The 21,165-nt window shown below is 30.9% G+C and overlaps 1 protein-coding gene across 1 annotated transcript; it reads right to left on the bottom strand.

Annotated features, from left to right (window-relative positions):
- Positions 1–4,641: 4,641 nt before the first annotated feature.
- On the bottom strand, positions 4,642–6,381 carry LOC133702884 (transcription factor TCP14-like). Its single transcript, XM_062127209.1, has one exon. It carries the CDS (start codon positions 6,143–6,145, stop codon positions 4,958–4,960), a length of 1,188 nt encoding a protein of 395 aa, XP_061983193.1. The 5' UTR covers positions 6,146–6,381; the 3' UTR covers positions 4,642–4,957.
- Between the last annotated feature and the right edge of the window lie 14,784 nt (positions 6,382–21,165).

Genomic DNA, 21,165 nt, shown 5'->3' with positions numbered 1-21,165 from the left:
TTTAATGCAAATTGCTTTCGGTAACAAAAGCTATGAGCGAATATGCATCTAAATATGATGGGAGTGTTGGAGTGTCTTAATTATAGTGATTGTTTTTTAAAATGTTTTTAGTTTGAAAATATATTAAAATAATATTTTTTTTATTTTTAAAAAATTATTTTTGACATCAACACATTAAAATGATATAAAAATACCAAAAAATATATTCATTAAAGTAAAGAAAAAATTTAATAAAAATTAATTTTTTTCAAAAAACCATTTTTAAAATTCAAAACCAAACAGATTCTTTTTTTTCTTTTTTTTTTTTATATGGGTCCTCTCCTCTACTATCGGTCTTGCATTTAAGAAGACAAAATCTTCTATATATTAACTTCAAAATCAAATAAGAGAACTCCTTATGACCACTACCAAACTCTTAAGATTATATTAATGAATCTATAGCTTATTGGACCTCTTGATATCTATTAAGAGATTACAATTTGAATTCTTTGAGTTGTATACATGGAAAGGAATGAAAGGGAAACAACTGTCTTTGACAACCCCGCTTAGCAATATTCCTCATCATCTTCCTCATGATCAATATATAATTTCGAGACTTAATTTTTGCTAAAAACCATATATTTGCAGTAGTCGTCATCGTTACGGATTTCACTAGTTAGTATGGGTGTGTATTCATAAGGCGCTGGGCTGATGTGTTGGTGGTTGTATCGTATATGTAGATAGGTCCATTGAATCCCAAGAAAGAAAGAAAAACAAAGGCAACCCCGGTTTTGGCTCAAGAATAGAAAATAATTTTAATTTTAATTAATTGATAGGTTTTTTTTTTAAGAATAGAAGAGTTATTTACACGTATTTGCAATCATTATTCATAATAATCCATAAAACAATCCCCATTAGTATACGGAGACGAGAAATCTTTTCAAGATCCACAGTGCAAAACAATATCTTAAAAACCCTTGCTTGTAGACTACATAACAAAGTTACATTTACATTTACATTTATATTTTACATAGTATTTTCATATGTGGTGATGACACTTTCTCGGTCCATTATAAGAACTTTAATTTTATTTTCTTGGTTACCTACTTCTATTCTACTTTTGTTATCTACTTTGTTTTATCCTGACATGTTCTTTGTTCTTTACTAAAGAAAACTTACAATGTTAGTATATGAATTGTAAGTGTTTTTTGTTTTACTACGAGGAACCAAGGATCCGAAACGAGAATGGAAAAATTGAGATAAAAAATAACAAAAATTGTTTGAAATAGTAACCATAAATTGTAATGAAATTGAAAATTTTTAATGTTTTTTTTTAATGAAAAGAAATAATAATTATAAAATAACATCATAAAAAATGATGATAGTAAAAATTTAAATGTGGTTGTGATTGTAATGGTAGTAATGAAGAAGAAGTAAATAGTGGCAGCAATAAAATGATGGTAGAAAAAAAATGATATGGATGATAGTAAAGGTGGTAGCTGTGGTTGTGATAGAGAAAGAGAGTGTCTAAATGTGTAGTAGTTATTGTTTAATTTTTAAAGTGTTTTTTTATTTAGAAATACATGAAAATAATATTTTTTTTATTATAAAAAAATTATTTTTGATATTAATACATCAAAATAATTTAAAGATATATAAAAAAATAATTTTAAATAAAAAAATTATAAAATATAATTTCAACTGTAAAAATAAATAACACCATATTAGGATGGGCAATAATAATACTATATTTCTTTTTCATAGACTTCACCATCTTCCAACCATATAAGGCTCGTTCATTGATTCTCTCCTCGTGTTTCTTAATGAATTTTGAAACTAACCCTGAGTGTTGCTGCATGTTTGGCAGTCAGTCCACTTTCCACCAATTTCTTCATATCTCATTGTACAACTATCTATATGATGCATCAGATTTAGTTAAGAGTTAAAAATACAAAAAAATTAATCGAAGAAATTACAGAAATTTAATTAATTCTCAATTTTATTATTGAATATTTATTTAAGTAGTATGTCCTTTAGGTTTACAATTCCTTAAATAAATCTAAAAATCAACCTAAACAAACTAAAAAACTTCAATATAAAAAAAATTAATAAAAATCCTAAACGAACTAAAAAAAATAAAATTATTAAGAATATTATTTAATTTCATAATTAAATTAAATAAAAATATATTTTTTTTCTTAAAAACCTCCTACATCACATAGAAAACTAGACAAAGATACCTTTTTAACCATTCACAATCTGAACGTACCAAACACATCACAATTGATACAGTTTTGTTGATCCCTACATTTGTCCATTTCAAGCATTTCGGCCTCTTCTTATAAGTTAATTATCCATTCAACATTCTTCAGCCAACAGAAACCTTTTTTCAAGTTCATGTATTTAGAAATGTGGTTGTAGTTGTTTTTTAAAGTGTTTTTCACTCAGAAATATATCAAAATAATGTTTTTTTATATTTTAAAAATTATTTTTGATATCAGCATATCAAAATGATCTGAAAACATAAAAATAAAATTTAGTAAAAATAAAATTAAAATTTGAAGGAACACGATTTTAACTGCGTTCCCAAACAAAATGGAAGTCAACAAAAATCTATCTTGAAATCCATCAAACACTTCCCCTATTTATTTTCTGCATCAATATGCATAGAATGAAACCTATATGTATATATAGAAGCCATGAGCTGCCGCAGATTGTCAACAGTTCTCACAAATTTCTACACATCTAGATGATCCTTTGTTGAAAATTTCATGTTAATATCAGTACACCAAAACTATTGTAAAATATTAAAAAAATATTAATTTTATGTTTTTCTCAAGTTAAACGTGCAATTATAAAACTCATCTAAAAATAGTTTTAAATGCAAAAACAACCTGCACTTATGAATCACCATAGCAACCCCATGACATCCTTTATAATTTATTAATAGCAGTAACCATGACCCTGGTTATTTTCATCACTCACCATGCACTTGCGTTGAGTTTCTTTCAATCACACACAAATGAAGACCCAATCCCTTGTATTTATTTATACAAGTTGATAACCGAGAACTTGAGTCCTAAAAGACTAAGGACTTAACGATTCACAAAGCAACAAGTTAATTATGATTAAAGCAACGTTAATTAGATATCCTAAGTTGTCATTGACTTGATTCCATGTTAGCTTGGTTTATTTTCTAACATCCTTGTATCTTCTTAGTTACCTTAATATTCAGAGACATTCCACCAACTCAATAGGTACAGGAGGCTAAATTCTTCCCAATTAACTACGAATTAATTAAGATATATAAAACTAATTCATTCATTTACAGATATAAAATCCCATCTAGTTCGAATTAATTACCATTAATTTTATTTCACAATCCAAACATCCCATCTATCAACTCTATTCATGTGTCCAAATGCATAAACTTGGATTTCAGAAATCAACTCCATCTTTCACAACCCATCATTTCAACGTATATAGTCAAAAGAAAACAAAGCAACCTGTTACCTCTTAATTGCGACAACCTTAACCTTTGCCAACTTCGATAATTCTTTTGCCTTTGGCCGGTTTTCCTTCGCCGCCACCACTGGAAGACCACAACAATTGCTTTTAATTAGTAAAACAAACTGTAGCCTCACGATTCAAACTTACTTAAACATACTACAAGATAATAAAACAAACACATGGTTAGCACACAAGGAATTACTAGCAATTATTTACCTGGCATTACATTTGCTCCTCGTCTAGGCTCTCTTGGGCGGTCCTTCTCCTTCACATGCTTGCAGATTAGGGTAAGGACTGCTTGTATTTCATGAATAGAGATGTGTGTGTGTTTTTGTGTCAAGATAAGTCCAGGGCTATATGTTATAACTATCAGTTGAAGTTTTGAAAATTGATCTATAGAGATAAATCGGTCATGTTTTAGATTTGGAGATGATTTTTCTTTCTTTGAAAGATGATCAAGGTTATTGTAGAATTTTCTCCAACCACGTGGAAGCTCAGTCACTAATTATGAAGGCAGGGAGGCAGGCATGCATGCATGCCAACTAGCTGGGGAGCACCACCGGTATTGGGTGGACTCTACCTATTTGGCCAACTGATATGTTGCGTGCTGTGTATTTTAAAACCAAAGAGCACGCGTCAAGTTCTTGATGGCCGACGGCATTGTAGAATTTGCCACAAAAAAAGAGAGAGGAATGATCCACCTCTTTGTTCGTGTTCGTGACATTGTACATTGGTTCGGGCAATGACCAGCATCTAGGCCCACCACCTGAACTAACAGCTGGAACTGATAAGGTCTGGGCCCCTCCCCCATTTCTCTGAAAAAAATATCTTAATCATTGACGCAGTAAACCTTGAGATTCATGGCAGAGATTTAGAATCAGAATGTGAGAAAAGCAACACTGCAATGCAGTAACATTGTTTTATCTCTTGCTTTAACTTTGACAAAGTTTATTAATTCATGTCCGCTTTCATCACCAATCCATAGAGACTAGCTGGGGGGGGGCGAGAGAGAGAGAGAGAGTTCAATTGCCAGTTAGGTGGGAAACTACCATCCATTTATCAGAAGCATACACACACACACACACATGTGTGTGTGTGTGTGTATATATATATAAATTACAGGTAGCAGTAGCTTTGGCCAGAAAGAAGAAATTGCACAAACAATGATTATGAGATGTTCCGTAGGACTGAGCAATAATGAAATGAAAAACCCAAATGAGGTTCTTTATCAAAACCACCCAACACCTGTTAAAATAGTACCGTCTTTCCTTCAAACCCTAGCTAAAACCCCATTTTAATCACTCAAAAAAAATATGGAATAATAATTAGGGAAAAGAAACGCAAAAGAAAAGGAAAATAAAACTCCAGTATTTCAAGAACAATCAAACCTCACGTGTGTTACACATAAAAACTACACAAGTGGAGGGATGATGATCATGATGATGCTCTTGCTTTGCTTGCTCCATCTCTATGAGTGATGACTCGTTGTATCATGCCGATCATCGCTTCCTCCACCACCGCCACCATGATGTGAGTGAGACCCACTCGCCTGTGATTCTGATAGACCTGAAGGTCGGTAGGGATTCAATCCAGCTAGCATGTTCAAATGCCCTTCACTTATCCCACTATTACCACCACTGGCACCACCAATGCTAGTAGACCCCAGTTGCTGGCTAGGCAATAAGGTAACAGGAGCAGGAAAATTCATAAAATGCAACCCACTTGACATGCTGCCTCTGTACACACTACTGTTGTTGACAGAAGGAAATGTCCATATAGGGTCTCCGCTCATGACTTGATTGTTATTGGAATTAGCCAGCATCCAAAAATTTGCTGGAATTTGACCATGACTAGCTGGGATTGCCCCTGTACTGGATTGTAACAAGTAATTCCCCATCTGATGCTGTTGCGATGGTGATAAATCTTGCTCGGACCTTCGTTTCCTGCTTAAACTCTCTTCTGTCTCCGTTGATAATTCCAGTGAAGAATTGTCTCGCAATTCTTGCTTCGCTTGCAGCACTGCATTCAGATTGTTACTAGATTGGAAACTTAGGAATGTCGGTGGTTGTGAGGTTTCTAGCCCAATTCCAGGGAACAAACTCCGACTACGTTGCTGCAGTGAAAAGTTTGGATTGAAACTCCCTGATCTTAGGTGAGAAGGAATTGACATACTTGAACCTGAGCTACGCAAGGATATGTTGAGTGAAGTGAAATTAGCAGGGATTGTGCCCGTGCCTGTGGCAGCGATCACTGCTGGTTCAGCTTGTTGAAGTAACCACTCGATGGTTTCACCATCTGATTTGTGGCCAAGCTCTCGAGTGAGCTGGAAAACCCTAGCAGCGCAGAGAGCTGGCATGCGAATTCTACGACCACGTCCATCCACCTTCGTGTGTCTGTCTTTTGTTGATGTTCGTTTTGGAGGGGGTTTCTTTGATGGTTCAGCAACCTCAATTTGGAGATTCGAGGTAGAGTGATTTGTGTTCGTACTGTTGCTGTTGCTGTTAGGTTCGGTAGTGGAGATGGGAAGAGAAGGGTAAGGAGAAGAGGAAGAGCAAGGCTCGTCTTCTTTCTTTTCCAGCAATTGGAATGGGAAGGTTGGGCGGTGGTGGTGCTGGTGATGGTGCTGATGGTGGAACTGATCATCACCTCCTTCCATGATGGCATGAAAATATGTGGGAATTTCTCCAATGGCTTTTCTTTCCCCCTCTTTATTTTCTATGAGAAAAGATTGAATATTTACTAGAAGAGTCTGTATTGAGAGAGAGAGAGAGAGACCCTTTTTTGATTCCTCGCGTCTCTTTTGGGTGCCTGGAATTCCCTCCCTAGAGAATTAATGTTAGAGAGAGGATAAGAGAGGAAGAGCTGGACGAGCTTTAAGCAACAAACATAATGAGTGGGAATTATATGGGGTAAGCTTTAAAAAGCAATTTTTTTAACAAAAAGAAAAAATTGCTTTGTTGATGTGTCGACAAGCTTTTTGTTTTCTTTTTTTTTTTATGGGAAAAACATTCAGGCCCCAACCTACGATGTTCTTCCCATATCAATCACCGTTCTTCAGAACTTAGACAAATATGGCTCAACCTTTCACAATAAAAGTTATAAATTATGGGTTCCTACCGTGTATCGCCTTCCTTTTTAGTCTCCACCAACGTTGAAACTGTTGTATCGTTGTGCAACAAGCTCCATTAATTTCCTAATTTGATTTTATAGTGACTACTTTGTATCGGCTGTGTAATTTGGATTCTTGCTTCACTCGATTAAAGAAAAGTGCTTATTGCTTTGATTGATATTCATTTGAAAGATGGTGTAAGTTAATTAATTATGCATGCAAAAACCCTTGATAAGATTTTTCAAAAAAAAAAAAGATGTTTCTTAAAATTCCAAGATTCAATGATGAAAGAAAGGGAGCATGCATGGAGGAAAGTTTTGATGTGTTTGTTTTGTAGTTCGTACAATGGACTTATTGGAAAATATATAATTCAAAGTAATGGCTAGAGCAAGCACATCATCTTGTGATGAAGATTAAGATTTTTCTAGATGCTTTGCAGTAATTTTAAATCCCTTTTTGGTTTTTTAAAGAAAAAAAAGGATGTCTTTGATTTTGTTTGGATTTTGTTGCTTACATTTTTAACATTATGTCTCATGGAATTGAATTTTCACAGTAATAAAAAAAAATTAAAGTTATTTTATTTTATTTTTTAAGTTTAATTTGATGTTATTTAAATTTAAGATAAATTTTTAATATATCATTTCAAGAATGAGTATTTTTATTTTACGAATTCTATCAAACCCGTAAAATAGATGCTTGTTACATGTAACATGTTTTATTATTGGTTAAAAAAACATTATTTTTAAGAATTCCTAATGAAAATATAGGACCAATCACTTTTAGTGTTGAAACGTTGAGTCAATGTTTAGTAAGGTTTTGAAAATTGAAGAGTGATATGGGAAATCAAATGTAAGTTGGGGACTGATTTGTAGTTAATTTTTATTTTATTTTTGTGAATCAAGGCAGCGAGGTTCCCTTTTATTGTGGTTGGACAGCCCCTTTGGTTCAGACTCCACGTGAGGTGCTCTTTTTATCATTCAATTTTTAAAGACAGTGGTGGCCAGAGGTGGGTCCAATCCCAAGTCAAAAATTTGAGAGACTTATTATTAGGTGGGTCCCATAACATTCAAGCAAGGACCCTGATAGGTGGACTCTACATTAGGATTCTGACACGTGGCGTGAGGATCACAATACATGATCTACTGCGGTGACTAGCATCATAATTCATACATAAAAATTTTAGATCAGCTTTGGCCGTTTATAAAAACTACTCAACTAACATTTTTCAATTATTGATTTTAGAAAATGTTTCCTCATGTGAACCTACTCTTTTTCTTTTTTTAGGAAACAACCTTGAAAATCATTCAAAATATAAGGTAATGTTTGATTATTTTACCAAGATGGAAAAAACGAGACAATAAAGATAACTAAGAAAAAAAACTATGATAATAACCGTTTTATTTTATATTGACCCGGGTTCTTCTTTTTCTAATCCAGGTTGATCTTTGAATCGGGTTTTAAACCTATGATAATAATCATTTTTGTCTTTACATTGACCCAAATCAACATTCAACCTCACTCTTGACCCAGATCTTACTCGGGTCAACTTTCGAATCGAGCTTTAAAACTATGATAATAAACCATTTTTATTATTAGGTCGACCTAGATTAAAATAATTAACTTGTGACCTAGGCCTCGACCAATGATTTGAGCTTTGCCCCGAATTGACCATCGAGTTGAGTTTTAAAACTATGATAATAATCATTTTTATCCTTACTTGTCTTAGTTGGATAATTTTGGAATTGAGAATTTCTTACAATGATATTTTAGGAATAAAAAATAATAAATATTGTCTCTAAAGACATGTCTCCTCTATACCTCTTTTTTATGTCTTTTTTTTTATGTCTTTAAAGATAGAAATTCACTCAAAAATTATTCTAGAGATATATTTATATTTATCTCTTTATCTTTTCAACCAAATATATTTTTATCTATATTGTCTTCGTCCTTTCTGTCCCTAGGATAGTAACCAAAAGGAGAAAAAAATATGAAATGGGTCATCAAAATCTAGTCTTTATGACCGGAAAAAAGTATCATTAACAAATACAAGAAGTAGCAAAGAATTTATCTTTATCATTTCTTAGACATTTTTATTTTTTATTATTAAAATCCTTGGTTTTTTACTATCTTAAAACTTCAATTTTCAAATTTTGAATCTAATTTTGTGTTTAAATTGATGGTTGTGGATGTTAAGATTTTTTTTATTATTGAATTTGTTTTAAGGATAATTTTAGTGATTTAGTGAAATTGTTTAGAAAATAAAATGAACCTTTTGAGGCAGCCGATAATAAGTTTTGATGGTTGGATCTAGAACAACAACAAATAACCTATCGTCCAATTTAACAGCAGACCACCATAATAAATGAATGTATGATATATTGCAGGGGATCTCTTTCTTTTTCTTTTTCTTTTGTTTTTTTTTCATGTCAACAAAGTTTTATTTTTTACTATGTACTTGGAAATCTCCTTTATCCTTTTCTTTTAGTGTTTTAGGTTGTCAGCTAACAAGAATTTTAATAGAGAATATAATTTTTTCTATGAAAACATATACTCATATGTCTTTTTCCTATTTATCATCCAAATTAGCATTATATTGAATGAGGAGTGAAATTCTATGTTCCTTCCTCACCAAACATTATTTACTTGAACAATGCTTTATTTTCTTTTTTAGTTTTAGTTTATTTTTAATTTCAAGGAGGGGAATTTACTACAACATTGTTTTGGTTATTTTTAGTGTTTTTTTTTAAAAAACTATTTTTCAATTTTATATTTATAAATTGTATTTACTAGATATTAGGCTTCATAACATGTTTTAATTTATTTTTTATGGGGTTATTTCAATTTTAAGACCTGGGTTTCAGGATTGGCGAGTTAATTTGGGTTAACTCATATGTTTTTTTTAGTATGTTTTTTAATTAATTTTTCTTTCAATTTCATCCTTGAACATTGGGTTAATTGAGATTTTTTTATTTGTTTTTCAATTTCATCTTTCTACATTAAGTTTACTAGAGATTGAACTTCATAATTTATTTTTATTTGCTTTTTATGAAGTTATCCTGATCTTATGACCTAAGTCGTAAGTCTGACAAATTAACTCTAGTTTTTTTGTGTCTATTTTTTAATTAATTAATTAATTATATATATATTTTGATTACACTACTTTGCATGCTCGCACTACCCTGCGAGGAGACCCAAAGTTTTTTTAACGTAAAAGAAGAATGTCAAAGAAAAATGTCTAGGTCACGAGGAGTTTTTTGGTATTATCATTAAAACTAAAAACATGATCGGTAATTTTTTTTTCTCATAAAGAAAAAAATTTTAAAACATTATATGTGGATTTAATAAAATCAATCACAAATTATATGTATCAATAAATAACAATAATTAAATCTATTTATTTAAATAAAAAATTGAGTAAGGAATCTGAGATAAAGATGTATATAATATATGACATTTTTGTCATTTGTAACTCTTCAAATTCTTTTATTTAATTATGGAACAATATTTTTTTTTCTTTTTGTTAGAAATGTAAGCTATATTAAATAAGTACATAACATATATTTCACAAATCTAAAATCAATTTTGTTATTAATATCTCTTATTTATCTTAGTGAAAGCATTTTTTTTAACTAGAATTATTATTTTTGTTAAAAAAATCATGATTGTTAAAGTTAAAAAGTATTAAAATAGCATGTTCATATTTTGTATGTGATTGGAAGGTTAAAAAATCATAAATGGTATCAAATTATTCTTAAGAAAGCAATTCAGTATGTGAGGGATTGTCTACTTCTTTATATACATCACCATTTGACGATCTGTCTATTCAGATAAGTGCCACGAAATTGAGTACAAAATTAGATATGGGGGATAACAACATCAAAGACTGAGGGAAATGAGTTTCGATACTCATCTAAGTCCTCATCAATCGTTTATGAGATGGAGAAAATTAGAATAGAATCTAAAAGCAATTGTCTTAATAGACTCAATGAGTGTTTACCCTCAACAAAAGGTCAACATAAGATGAATGCCCCTAGGCTTAAAAGCTCATTGCACTCTTTTTTTCTCTTTTCACGACTAAGCAAAAAAAAAAAAAGGTGTTCTCTTAGACATGGACCTTCATATGGGAATAAACTATCCCTTCTAGTCTAGATATCTCTAGTCTAGATATCTGACCATCCCCATCAAGTTGTAAGTAGCTTACTCGATGATCTCGATACCAAACAAAGAAAGTTATGGATTAATAAGTCTAGGTTTGCTTTCTAGAATTGTGACCTCTTATTCTTAACATGATCATAGAGCAACACAAGTCAAAGTGACACATATCGATGTATAGAGTCTCTAGCCTTTCTTGCAAAAGTATTCATTCTACTTGAAAATGAAGAGTACCAAAAGCTAGATGAAAAGAAAGAGTAAGCCCATTTTCAAATAAAACTTTATATTATTATTTAAGAACCATGTTAAATTTTAAGAGTAAGTGAAATTTTTTAATGCAAAAAAAAATAGAGTAAGGAAAAAGAAAGAAAGGGGCCATGCATAATGCTTGGCCTATTAGAATCAAACAAGGTGCGCACAAGTATAAAGGTCAAGCCTCTATATCTAGCCTAACTTTAATTATTTTTTTATGAAGGGGGAAGATGACATGTTGTCTACCACTAATTGCTTTTAAAAAAAATTAATGCAAATGACGCCTTGACCATTTGCCCAATTTCCAACAATGAAAGTGGTCAGAAACTGGGCATAAAATCAAATTGTCTATTTTGGACCAAACAATCCAATTTCAAACAATATTTCATTTGAAAAAACCTAAGAAATACTTTAAAAACCTTAATAAACTCATTTATGTCCTTAAAGTAGAAAAAACCGAGAAATCAACCCAACATCACAAATCTTCCCAAGCCTTAATCTACTTTTTTCGGTGAAATAAATGCCAAAAACCTCCACCATCAAACTTCTCTCATCAAGTGAAACATTTTGACGCCAAACTTAACCATTTTTCTATTGGAATTGCGATAATCAACTATTTTGTCTCTCTAATGTCATTTTTTGACGAGTCTCTCTCTCTCATCTTGGGATTGGAAAATAAATAAAATGAACTTTTAAAACAAAATAAAAGATGTCAAGAATTTATTACCATACTTATTTTTTTGTCATTTTTTATATTTTAGTCATTTGTCTTTTAATTTAGTAATTTTGTTATAATTTCAAAACTAGTTTCAGCTAATTAGGTCATAAAATAACTAAATTAAAAGGAAAAAAAACTTTGAAAATGAAAATAAAGTAGGAGTCACTTGGTTCGCTATTCATATGATGAGTAAACTAGTTGAGTTGACAACCCAACTCTTTTGGATATATTAAATAATATGCAAGCCTACGACGAATTTTTATCCATTGGAAAAATTAGAAATGAGATAGCAATTGGATTGTTTTGAACTTGGTATTTTATAATATTTTGACTTTTTTTTATGTATTGTATCCTTCTAAAAATATTTTGTAGATTATGTCGTTGAAAAATCATATTTGTTAAAGTTTGTTTTGTTCGTTTCTATTACCTTTAACTAATAAAAAATGAGTTCATGACATGTTTTGAAAATGGAAATAAGATTCTTTTTTATAGCAGGAACACAGAGAACATTGCTCAATTTAAAAATGTTATGAGATGTGTGAAGAGAGGAAGAACCAGTATGAGTAATGGAGAGACCCGAGCCGTCACCGATCATAATGTCATCTGAGTCATTATAAGGAGTATGCATGGAGAGATTATCCAGATCAGTTGTAACTTGGTGAGACGTTCCACTATCCTGGAGCCAAGATGTGTGGCGGGGAGTATTGGATGCATAATGAGCCTTTGGCTGCCATGGGGTGGCAGAGTGAGTGTGCTAAGCAGGAGAATATCTGTTGGCTGTGTTGACTGGAACTAGCTGAAAGGAGGAGCACCTTTTTATTGTATGTCCTTGTATCCTGCAAATTTGGCAATAACCCAAGTATGGTCGAGATGGGCGATTACCTTGAGGTGTGGGTGGGCCACTGGTTGGTGTAGGATGATACCTGTTGTGGTGGCTGTTGGAAAGGCGTCATGTATGAATGTTGATGCCTGATGGTGCAGGGGAGCGTCAAAGTGTTGTGTTCCTACTCATGGGATTAGCAGTGGCAGGAAATGAAAGGGAATCTGGTTTGAAAGTGATCACCGTGGCTTCAAAATTGAGCAACTTCTCATGTAGTTCCTCAAATGTTATAGGCATGTCTCTAGCTTGGACAGCATGTGTGAGTTCTTTGTATTCATCACCAAGGCCATCAAGTATCTTGTCAGTGAGATCTTCTGCATCTAGTGGTGCTCCAAGAAGGGCAAGTTCATCAGCTTTTGCTTTGATGGATTGTAGAAATGTTGTGACACTATCAGAGCCTTTGGTGATCATTTTTAGTTGGCTTTTGGCCTGTTTGATGCGACCACGAGAAGGCTTGGCGTAGGTGGTGGGCAAGATAGTCCATGCTTCACGAGCTGTTTTGGCTTGTGCAATAAATGGTATGATGGTATGGGAGATGGAGCCAATGATTGTATTCAAGATTAATTAGTCTTGTTGGATCTAGAGGATGTGAGCAGGGTTGGAGTTGGTTGTGTCATTTAATGTGAGAGTGGCTGAGAGACATGGCTTTGAGCCATCTATATATCATAAGAGGTCATAGCCAATGAAAAGAGTGTGGAATTGTAATTGACATGAGAGGTAGTTGGTGGAGGTGAGTTTGAGAGGGGTTTGGGCAGCAACATTAATGCTGAAAAGGGTGTTGTGGGAGTCATTTGTGTTGAGAATACAGGGGGAAGAGGTAGCCAACATGAAAAGAGTGTGGAATTGTAATTGCCATAAGAGGTAGTTGGTGGAGGTGAGTTTGAGAGAGGTTTGGGCATGAAAAGAGTGTGGAATTGTAATTCCAACATGAAAAGAGTGTGGAATTGTAATTGCCATGAGAGGTAGTTGGTGGAGGTGAGTTTGAGAAGGGTGTGGGCAGCAATATTAATGTTGATAAGGGTGTTGTGGGAGTCCTTTGTGTTGAGAATACAGGGGAAAGAGATAACCATAGTTGTTTCTGGATTAAAGAGAGGAGGGAAGAAGAATTGAATTTGTTACCTCTGATTTAGGTCTGATACCATGAAGAATTGCAAAGCTGAATTCTTATAATTGATTAAACAACCATATAAATACAAAATCAAGAGTGGTTGAAGATCCTACAAACTAGGAAGGTTACAAATGAATCCTATATTTATGAATGACAACTAAATACATTTGAATAAAACAAGTTGATAAGAAAAAGTAAGTGAAGCAACTGATTATCTCTGTTACCATGAAGGACTTACTGATGTTACTAGTAGTGGATGGGAAGGGCAAGTTCTTCTCTTCCTTTACCCCCCCTCTCTCTTAGTATCTATTCTTTTTTTTTGTAAGAGTGATATGTTCGTGTGTGAGTATTACTAGTTTCATTATATGGGCGTACACCTAGGTTGATTTAGGGTTTTCTCTTTTAATTTTTTTTTAAAAAAACAAAATAGGTTAGTAGCAGCTCAAATTACATATATTTGGTTTTCTGTATAATTGTTTCTTCTTTTTTCCTTGTGGAGAAATATTGGGTGATGACACATATATGACAAAAAAAAAAACTTAAAAACTCAAACCAATGAAAATTCATCATAAAATTAAAAAAAAAGTGAGAATTTACTTACAATTATTATCCACTACCACATATTTAAATTATAAATTAGTCCGAATAGTTTTGCAAAACAAATCAAGCAGTACACTTATTTTAAAAAATGATTAATTAACCCCTGAACTTAATTTAATATTTCTTGGTTCCAAAAAAACATCTTTTTTCCCTCATCAATCTTTCAATATTATATATTTTTTTATCCCTTCTATTTATTAAGAAAATAAATAAAAATAATATAAAATAGATGGAAAAAATTAAGTTATAAATAGATTTAAAATTAAAACATAGGATTTATTCATTGTTAAAAACTATAAGGACTGATTTAAATTTACTCAACATTTAATATTAGTTTAGAAAATATTAATAAATTAAGAATTAGCATCTAATGAAAATTTTGCTATCAATAAAATTGTGAACGAAAAATTTAGCCTTTTAAGATCAATTATATGTTTGAGATAATTTGATTTTGTTGGAAAATAAGAAAAAATATAAATTATATTTTTTTATTAAACAATAATGTTTTGTTAGTTTAGTTATTCTTTCTTCTTTATTTTTTGTTTTTTTGTTACATTATATCTTTTTAATTTTTCCTTCATACATAAGTTTTCATGCGTAATAGTTTTAATTTGTAACTAAATTCTCACTTTTTAATATTATTCATAAGTTTTGTATTTTTATATTGATCCCATTATTCATAAGTTTTTGGACAATAAATTACAAATGTTTGGCACAATTAAAGATATTTAAGGAGAATGATAAACATAAAAACTAAGGATGTCATACTTTGATATCTATATTTCTCATTACAACTAATATCATTTTTTTGGATCTTTTATTGTTAATTATTAAGAAAAATTCTAATTATCATATAAATGTTTTTTATTTATTTGGGTTTATTAAAATTTTCGACCCCATGCTAAAATTCTGGCTCCCCATTGTTGGTATTGTTATTCACTATATATCTATTAATGTCTGGAAACATAAATATAACTATGCATAGATATTTGATTTAACCAAAATCATTATACAATGATCAAATTACTATATTCTCAACTTCTATAATGATCTAAATATCTTCATCTCTATGTTATTTAATTAAGATAATTTCACTTCTACAGCAACACATAATTATAAGAGAAACTTTTAGTGTGAGGAAAAAAATTAATTTCTAATATATTACATATATTCAACTAAATAATTAAGTATTTTTTTATTTTAGTTATTTTTATTTTCTATAGTTAAAATTAGCAATTTTTTTGTAGAAATAATTAGTCAATAAAATAATTGCCTCAAAAGTTATGAAATATGATAAGAAAAAAAATGTTAGTTTGCAAAGGCAACACGAGATTTTAGCCCCAATCAATTTTAGATTTAGATCTAATTATATATGTACATATTAAATATTTATTTTGATTTTATTAAACTTTATAACTTTATCTTATTTTTCCATCTGTTACTAATTTATTTATATTTTTTTTGTAGGGTGTATTTATGAAAAAAATAGAAATAATAATAAGAAGGAAAAAAAATCGAGGACAAAATAAAAAAGAATAAAAAAAAAGGGGATAAAGGAGGGAAGAGAGAAAAAAAGGACAGTGGGGATCGGATGAAACTGCGTCGTTGAATCCAAGTCCTAATTAATTGATTTTCCTTTCTTTCTCTCCTCCGTTCGTCTGCTACCTCCCCAAATGAAAAATGAAGCAGACAACCCCGTACCTCTCTCTCTCTTCTCTCAGATGGGTAGAACTCTCATGCTAGTCCGCTCCTACCAAAGGAGACAAGCTCTTCATTGAGATGTACTCTCAAGCTAGCTGTATGTATTCTTCTGTAACACATCACGCCACCAACATATCCCTGATATCTACCAAGCTCGGACAAAACCACGTGCCTTGTCTTGCTCTACACGAATCAAACTCGGAGTGAGTTGTAGGTTGTTCATTGAGATGAATGAAGGGTTGCGAGTTGAGGGAAAGAACGAGGGGACAATGGTGAAGTTCCAGAGCTTAATTTCTCTGAGGGCATGATAGAAGAAAAGGGAAAGAGTTTGAGCATGGTATAGGGTTAGGGAGGGGAATCTGTAATCTTTGACAGCTAGGTCCCTCCAGAAATATCTATATTAATTCAAAATAATTTTAAAAATTAACTTAATTAATTATTTTAATTTTTATATATTTAAAAATATAATCTTTGTATTAATTATATTCAAGTTTTTAATTTTTAAAATATATTTTAATCAAATTATACTTAATTAAATCATAACAGTTTAGTTTCTAACTAATGGTTCTAATCGTTCTAATTATATGGAATTCTCATACGGGTCAATTCAATAAACATCTCTTATGACAATCATCTATATATTAGTTTTAAGTATCTATTATATCTTAGTTTATAAAAACAATTATTTTTTTTTATTAAAAAAAAAACATAATATGCATCAATCTCTACAGCTCTAATAAATATCCAGTATTTAAAAAAGCATCGACCATGAATATTTTAAAAACAATAATTTGATGCAATAAGAATCTCGTAATTATAAAAATTTTATATTTTTTTTGCAAAATATTTTATTTCATGAACTTTATCTGTATTTCAGATTCATAAATCAAATATTAGATTAATTAATCTAATATTTTATAAATATTAAAAATAAATTAAATTTTTATTAATAATAAATATATATTATATAAATATAATAATACGAGTAGTTACAAAACATATTAAATTAAATAAACTATCTAGGTGGTGGTCTAGTGGTAAGAGCTTGGGACTAAGGGGTTTGCTCCCTCTTAGGTCTCAGGTTCAAACCCTATGACTGCTCATATGATGGCCACTGGAGGCTTACATGGTCGTTAACTTCAGGGCCCGTGGGATTAGTCGAGGTGCGCGCAAGCTGGCCCGGACACCCACGATAATCAAAAAAAAAAAAAAAAAAATTAAATAAAAATAAAGAGAGAGGAGTGACTTGTCTTTGACAAAGTAAATTTATTCCTTCACTGTCTATACACACTTGTTGATGTTGTTTGTGGTGTCAAGATAGGAGGAGAAAATGAAAGGGGCCTTTAGTGTCCAATGTTATGCGACCACCTGTTCTCCAAAGATGAAAGAACCTCTGCTTTACTGTTTTGCCTTTCAGCATGGATTTGACTGCTAAACTTTGCAATTTTTATTGGCGCACAAAAATAATTATCACTTTGATTTCCATGCTTATTTAGAGACTGGTGTTTGTTATTTCGGTAGTTTTTTTTTATTCAATTACAAAGAAAAAGAAAAATCTTAGTTTTGTATATGGTGAAGAAATATATATATATATATTTTTTATTTATTTTACATGCAAAAGTTTATTTCTTAATAATTTTAACTTATCATATATTTTTTCAAATCCACTTTTTTAAAACTACAGTTAAAAATAATTTTTTAAAACAATTTTATTTTAAAATTGCAAATATAAAAACTATTACAATACAAAATATACACTTAATTTTAACAAATATAGTTTTCCTTTAAATTTAAATATTTTCACTTGTGGTTTTTTTTTCCCATGATGTTAATGTTATAAATTATAAAAATGGATTCCACTATTTGTTTAAAGGTGGGCGGTCTAGCGCACATCAAAAACAAATATCACTCCTATAGATATTGATTTAATATGATTTGATATAAATTTTTATATAAATATTTTGATAATTGAAATCATATGTCAGGAGGTTGCATTTCTATTTTATCCATGTGTCACGAATATATTTTTCCACTCATTTTCACTCTCTTATTTGCATTATACAATTTGGTATTGCAGCATGTTTTTCTACAAAATTTTATATTTTGAGATCTTATGAATTGTTAAAAAGTGATTTTATAAATATAAAATCTTATTTTAATTGGATCTGATAAATTTAAGATCATGAATTACAATAACACAATAAGTGTTTTCTTTTCTTTACTATAAATCCTCTTTTTTTTAAAAAAAAAATAAGAGGCATGTAATAATACTATTAAAAATCATAAGACTAGATAATAAGTTGTCTGATCAAATAGGTTGGGCCTTAACTCAACCATTATAATGAGCAACAAAGCTGTCTGCTCATATGTGTTAGGCCTTTGCTCAACCCATGACAATTTTGTTTGGGTCATAACTCAACTTAGACCGAAATGCAAATTTATTTAGTCAAAGATTGGTTAGTCGAAACTTTGTCCTAACACAAAATCTAACATTAGGTTAGAAGCTTAACAAGAATTTATTTATATATGTACTATTATAACTTTTAAAAAGTCAAAATGATGACACCGCATTAACTATTTAGAAGTCATTAGAGCTTATAAAAGTTTCACTTGTTAACTTGTGTACAAATCACTTTATTGGTTTGCATCTCAATTATAAAAATATTCTTCTGCTTATAGCTTACATAATTAAATCATTTTATTAGTTAATCTACATCGTCTTTGTTATTTTTATAGGCTAGAAAAACAATATATAATGACAATGCAATTTTCCATAATGATTTATCCATAGAATTATAGGTAAGTCACCCACCCTACTCCTTGTCAAGTAGGCTACCATACTTTTTATTAGGTAAGCTATATGATCTTGATGTCTAGAATGTATAAATACCTTAGGTTCACTCTTGCAAGAGATCCATTAAAAAAATACATAGACACTATTACTCTAAATTTACTCTCTTACCCTTATCCTTTTTTTTTAGTGAACCTCTCTTCTCTCAACTTTTCTAACTTAAGCTAAGTGGTCTTTATTATTTTTATTGGCTAGAAAAATGATATATAAAGGCAATACAACTTCTCATTATGATTTCTTCTACAATGATTTCTCCTACAATAATGCTGGTAAGCCACTCTCTTTACTCTTTGTCAAGTAAACTATTATATTTTTCATCAAGTAACCTATTATTCTAAATTTACATTCTTACTCTTGTTAATTTTTTAGTTTATTTCTTTTCTCTTCTCTTCACTATACTAATTTAGACATTGAAAGATCTCCTAATGCATAAGAGATTTGTTTGAAAAAGAATATAAAACAATTAAGTTTGGATATCTCTGCCCATTATTCAAGTCTAAACACTTTAGCTTATATATAGTAATAAAAAATCCAAAATTTATTTAAAGTTTAAATGACTTCGACAATCTCTCATGACTTAACGATTTATAATTACTGTTATATATAGTGCAACTAAATATTCATATATGAAAAAATTGGCCTTTACTCTTAAAAGTTCATGTATATTATCATCAATTTTGATGAATTTTTAATCGGCGATCATTAACAGAAAAAACTAAAGTTTCTATTGAAATTACTGTGCACATAGATACAATCAACTGTGGATTGTAACAGTGGATTACATGCACTTTTTTTTATGCACGGTGATTTCAATGGGAGTTACAGAGACAATTGAACATGTGCTATGATGGTGGGTTAAAAATGTTTAGTTTTCTCTTGGGCTTTAGTGGCTTTGTCCATGGCTTGTTACGAGGTGATTGTTAAATATGATTCTTTTGACATATGGATTGCTTGAACAAAAAAACTAAATGTGCTATTGAAATTATTGTGCATAGAGATACAATTCACTGTGGATTGTAATAGTGGATTGCATGACACTTTTTCTGATGCACACTGATTTCAATGGGAGTTATAGAGGCAATTGAATATGTGCTGTGATGGTGTGTTGAAAATGTTTGGTTTTCTCCTGGGCTTTGATGGCTCTGTCCATAGCTTGTTACGAGGTGACTGTTGGATGGGATGACACCTTTTTGTCTTTGTGTCTTTTGATATATGGATTGCTTGATGTGTTAGTTTTCATAATTAATTACTAAGTAACCTTTCTTTTTTTGGGCTTTTGTTGATCTATGAGCATTTTTTTTTCCTGTTATCTAATTATTATTATTATTATTTTGGGGTGTTGTTATTCGTGTCTTTTTTTTTTGCATTTCAATCTCTATGGTTCTATTGATCTTAAGCATTAGAATTATTATACAGTTGATCACTGGGGGTGTGTGGTGTTAGGTGTGGTCTTCCATCGGTTTTGCAAGCGTGGTTCCCTTATCACTAAATTCCTAGTTTGCATATGTGTCCTTGTTGCTGAAGCTTTTGACTTTGCTAATGATGCTTCATTAAATGCAATCATACTTTGCATGGTTTGATGTCTTTTCCAAAGTTTGGGTTTTGTTTGCTTTCAACTAATTTTATTTGGTTATGGTTAGTTATGGTTGTTGGCTACTTCTCTATAAGAATTGTTGTAGTTAGGTTTGTTTTGGATGGCATTCATCACGACAATAATTTGCTTTGGTAGTTTTTACTACTTTATTTTTAGCATGTTGTTTTGTTCATTTTGCTTTAGCATTTTGAGATAGAGTAGGTTGGTGTATTTTTCTTAGGCTTGGTTTGGGTCTAGGCTTATTTGCTTTGTTTATTTTTGTTTTTGTGTCTTATTTGAGGCCTTGACATTAGTTATTTTAATGTCGTTTTTAGGGCACCTTCCTATTTGTGCTTATGATTCTAGTATTTTGATTTTTTTCTGTTTTGCTGCACGTATTTTATTTCTCCTATGTTATTATTAGTCACAAGTCTACTCCATATTTGGAGTTTTTTTGTTATGTTATGCTGGCTCTGTTTTTTGTTTACTTAGGCTGCTCCATTCCTGTTCTATTTTATGTTATTTGTTATTGTTGCTTTGTCTTATTAAAAGGTTTCTTGCGTGGTACTCCTTGATTTGATCTTGCATTATTGGTGTTGGGGGGGTCTGTGTATTTATGTTGATAGAATTAGTTGCGTTTGCATGAGAGTACTTAGTTTGTCTCCTTTTTCTCCTTGTTTTTGTTATTTTTGCTATGGCTTTTATCTTTTTGTTGCCATCACCCTTCTCTTT

The sequence above is a fragment of the Populus nigra genome, chromosome 9, assembly GCF_951802175.1.
Source record: "Populus nigra chromosome 9, ddPopNigr1.1, whole genome shotgun sequence".
NCBI classification, from domain to species: Eukaryota; Viridiplantae; Streptophyta; class Magnoliopsida; order Malpighiales; family Salicaceae; genus Populus; species Populus nigra.
The sequence above is the reverse complement of the archived record's forward strand: the minus strand, read 5'-3'. Positions and strand labels throughout refer to the sequence as shown.

Excerpts from the sequence above, each read along its gene's own strand:
- LOC133702884 (XM_062127209.1), bottom strand. The coding sequence starts at position 6,145 with ATGGAAGGAGGTGATGATCAGTTCCACCATCAGCACCATCACCAGCAC.